Source organism: Anopheles stephensi (assembly GCF_013141755.1).
Source record: "Anopheles stephensi strain Indian chromosome Y unlocalized genomic scaffold, UCI_ANSTEP_V1.0 chrY4, whole genome shotgun sequence".
NCBI lineage: Eukaryota > Metazoa > Arthropoda > Insecta > Diptera > Culicidae > Anopheles > Anopheles stephensi.
Genome location: NW_023405007.1, coordinates 8,193 through 12,514, shown reverse-complemented (window position 1 = coordinate 12,514; position 4,322 = coordinate 8,193). Strand labels below are relative to the sequence as shown.

Below are 4,322 nucleotides of genomic sequence, written 5' to 3'. Positions count from 1 at the left end.
GATCTACACGTACCATCTCCCCAGCGGCACAGTTACCATAACAATAATGTGCATCAAACACCACCACTACCCCTAAGATATCGAAACTTCCAAGGAAACCATTATCAACAGAGGAATCATTTTCCTACAACTACCTATAATCAACCTGGTCCAAGTCAACCTCGATACAATCTTCCAGAACAGAATCTTAAACCGCAACAGAAAATTAACTATCCTCAACCGATGGAAGTCGATCCATCCCTACGATCGAATGCTATTAATTATGCCAATCGACCGGTATATGACCAAAAAGGAGCTCAATCTTCTCCTTGGCAGCAAAAGCAAACCTATTCAGTGGATGCTCCGCTTGAATATGTCCAAACGGCACCACCATTAAATGAAACAAATCTAACAAGTGTAACCCCTGCTGTCAGGAACGAACCAGAAACTAATTTTTTAGATTGGTCCGTACTGTGGTGAAACCATTTCTCTCCTACATCACATTGCGGACAACACAAGGAGAATTTCCCTTTTTAATAGACTGTGGATCAAATATCAATTTAATTTCACCCAAATAAGCTTTAGCCTACAAAAAATCTAAACCGTATGATTATTCTAGTGGTACCATTAAAAGTGCTAATGGAAATTTTAAAGTAACCTCAGCAATTGACATAGCATTTTTTGAACCAAAATCAAGCCTGAAGTTTCAATTTGTTATGTATGATTTTCATCCATTCTTTCTTGGCATCATAGGCACCAGTATGCTTAAAACACTCGATGCTAACCTTTATTTCAAAACAGATGTTCTTACAATAATAACGGATGAAGGTTATCCTTTCAAAATACCTTTGCTTACCTATGAAAATAAAAAGGAAAATCATTTACTTGATTTTCGTACCAATCATTTAAATGAAACTAACAGGAAAATGCTGACAGATGTGCTGTGTAGGAATAAGCACGTTTTTCATGAACCAGATTTAGCATTAACCTGCACTACAAATGTCGAATGTACAATAAACACCACCGACAGTATTCCCGTCCATCAAAAAGTGTATCCTTATCCTGCGGCATACACAAGCGAGGTAAACAAACAAATAAAAACTCTTTTAGAAACGGGTATAATTAGACCATCCCGATCAGCTTGGACATCCCCAGTCTGGATAGTACCAAAAAAGGAGGATGCGTCAGGTCAGAAAAAATTTAGAATGGTAATTGATTATATATATATATATATATATAAATATATATATATATATTTAGAATTATTCGTCTACAGGGCCAGACCATTTTGCACGTATATTATTTAAATTACACAAGAGTATTATGCGCTGGTAAAGCGAAGTAAGGTAACTTAGATATCTATACTGATGTTCATAATATCGGTTTTCTTAGTATTGTACGGCTACGTTTGCTCCTTCTTCTGGTATGTGTAAATCAATTCTTACTGGTTGCGTTGCGAGTACAAGCGAAAGCTCTCCACCGGACTATGGGGTCGCGTTTAACTAAAAGATTTAAAAAATGCACATTCGTTCGTAAATTCGTACTATGCGAGCAAAAAAGGGGATGGAGGGGGAGGGGGGGGCGAACTAGAATATATCGCTATAAGTATGATTATTTTATAATTCATTTCTATCCCTAACTCTATCAAGGTTTTGCAGGTTTGTGTGTGTCTGCTTGTTTCGGGCTAGTTGGTAATAGGTAACATGCGACGTAACAGAGACGAAAAGAAAGGAATCGAACACCCTCCGGGGCCCCGACTAACCGGCCAATGGATAAATCATCTGACCGATCCCGACCAGCAGCAAACGGTATCGCCTTCTATTAAGCAAGCCGGGCACGTGTGTAAGATAGTAAAGTATTTGTTTCAATTGCTACCATCCATGAGATAAGCTAGCTAAGATTACGCGAAAGAGAGCGACAGAGAAAAGGAAGCTAGCTATGCGCCGTTACTTCTTAAGGGCACCATCTGGAGACGTTTTCAATGCACCGAGCTTGGATGACTGCTTTCCCGCCTGGAGTGTGGTCCGCTTCAGCGGTGGAATACGACTCGGTGGTGTGTTAGTTTTCTCACCCTTCGGTAGTGGGATTTTCGACATCGGTTTACCATCCGGCGGCTGCCACTGGCACCGCTGGTGGTTTGAGCTTCTGCTTGCTGCCGGGTGGCGTCACGTTGAAGCTTTTTCGTCGCCGAACGTTGAGCGTACGGTTTTGTGGCGAGTGGTTTCGCAACCGGACGATGGATGGGACTGCCGATGGAAGGTTTTGCCGGTGTTCTGCCGGTAATAATGGCGCCACCCTTTGGCAATACTGGTTGCCGAACGCGGGAAACCTTCGTAACGCTTTCCACTACCGGTTTGGCGATTTTGGTCTGTTGCTCTTTCTTCACACTTTTCACATCTTGGCTTTTTATGGGTTTAACCTAAAAATAAAAAAATTAATAAATTAATTAATAAATACAACCAGATAAATACTTCCGCGTGCGTGTGTGTGGGTGTAGTTTCTATAGAGTGAGTCTTGATTATTAGAAGATTTTCCTGGTCTTCAACAATCTTTTTTAGCCAAAAAAGCTGTGTCCTTACGATTCGAAAGAAATTATAGTATCGAAAAAAAGCTAAAAGTAAGTATTACAGTAACATTAAGGAAAATAGGTTTAAAACACATGTAAGTCAAAGGTTTCTAAATTGAAAACAAACCAATTATAAGTGTGTAAAAATTACACAAATCCTGACTTTTAATCAGTTAGATAACCCTTCTAATTTCGCATAAGTTCCTGAAATCTTTCTAACCTATCTTTCAACTATAGACGAGCAGAGACAGCCTCAATTTAGAAGGATTTACGAAAGGAAAGCAAAAGATTTCAATCTGCAACTAAAGGTGAGACTGTTCTGTTTCTACCGGATAGCTAAAAACTAGATGGAAACTACCAGAGAGGATTTCCAAACGGAAAATCAACCACTTACAGGGTAAACCTCTCGACGCAATGAGCACTTTTGGAATGCCGGCAAAGCTTACCAGGCTTGTAAGTATGACAATGGCCAACTTCACATGCCAGGTGAAGGTGGATGGAAAACTCTCAGGGCTCTTTGCTACCACCAGGAGAGATTTGCTTGCGCCAGGGAGATGGGCTTGCCTGCCTTCACTTCTATCTGGCGCTAGAGAGAGCAATCGGAGGTGGAAGCTTCGGGAACCATCTTGTATAAGTCAGTCCAGATCCACCGACAACCACATTGATATTGAGTTACGCGCAAGGGTACTGGCTGCCAACCGGTCATACTACAGCCTGAAGAAACTTCTCCACTCTAAATACCTGTTGCGACGGATGAAGCTGGGACCGAGCATTTATAGTCCCAGTACTCACATACGACTCTGAGATATGGACTCTGTCCAAAACTGACGAAACCCTCTGAGCCGCGTTCGAGAGGAAGATGCTATACGAGCTGTACGATGATCTCACCATCGGGGAGCGGATCAGACTCGCCAGGCTGCGGTGGGCTGGTCATGCCATGAGAATGACACTTGACGACCCAACCCGTAAAGTGCTTTTAGGATTTTTGCCCCAAGCCGAGTAAGTAAGTAAGTAGTAAATAACAAGCTAAAACTAGCATTTATACAATCGAAATTGATGGCAGAACCTGTGTAGGGATACTAGAACCTGGAAATTCTCCTTTTGCAGATATTCGAACAACATAATAAATCGAATCGTACTAGTAAAGCTCCATAGACTGATATACAGATATTACAGGGTGTTAGCGTTTATATAAAGTGTAACAATTCAGCCGGCGTTGGTAGCACTAGCATGCCATTTACCTTGGACTCATCCGCCTCTTTGTTGATGGAAGATTCACGCTGTAACTTTCGCGTCCTCGGTGAGCCGGGATTGGATACGACGCGCACTGGCTTGATTACCCGACTCGTCGCCACCGTCGTCGTCGTCGTTGCCGTCGCCGTTGCCGTCACAACCGCGGTCATTGTCGTGGTTGTCGTATAGGCGCAAGCGAGATGCAATCGATTGAATTAAGCACGACCGGGATGTGCTGCACAAATCAATCCCACCCGCGGATCACCGTGCAGACGATCGTTCAGCGCCAAGGCAACCGTTCCACCCGGCCCCGTTGTTACCTTTTCGCCTATCTTGAACTGTACGCCGGTAACGATCGAACTGCATTCCTCCGGGTTAGTACGCACGTGCCGTTCTTCCAACTGGGACACCAGCTCCTGCGTAAGCCGTTCGACCGACTGAAGCATTCGTTCGGGGTTTTTGTGTTTCGCGTACGTACCCCCATCGATAGTCTCGCTCACGGCCGGTTGCTCCATCATCAGCTCGTCAGACCTGATCAGTATCA

General features: G+C 43.2%; 1 protein-coding gene across 1 annotated transcript; it reads right to left on the bottom strand.

The window, feature by feature from the left end:
• Window positions 1-1,562: 1,562 nt before the first annotated feature.
• On the bottom strand, window positions 1,563-3,948 carry LOC118515215. The gene is made up of 2 exons (XM_036061909.1): window positions 3,787-3,948; window positions 1,563-2,398 (listed from the first exon to the last, which is right to left on the bottom strand). Exons 1-2 carry the CDS (start codon window positions 3,946-3,948, stop codon window positions 2,009-2,011), a joined length of 552 nt encoding a protein of 183 aa, XP_035917802.1. The 3' UTR covers window positions 1,563-2,008.
• Between the last annotated feature and the right edge of the window lie 374 nt (window positions 3,949-4,322).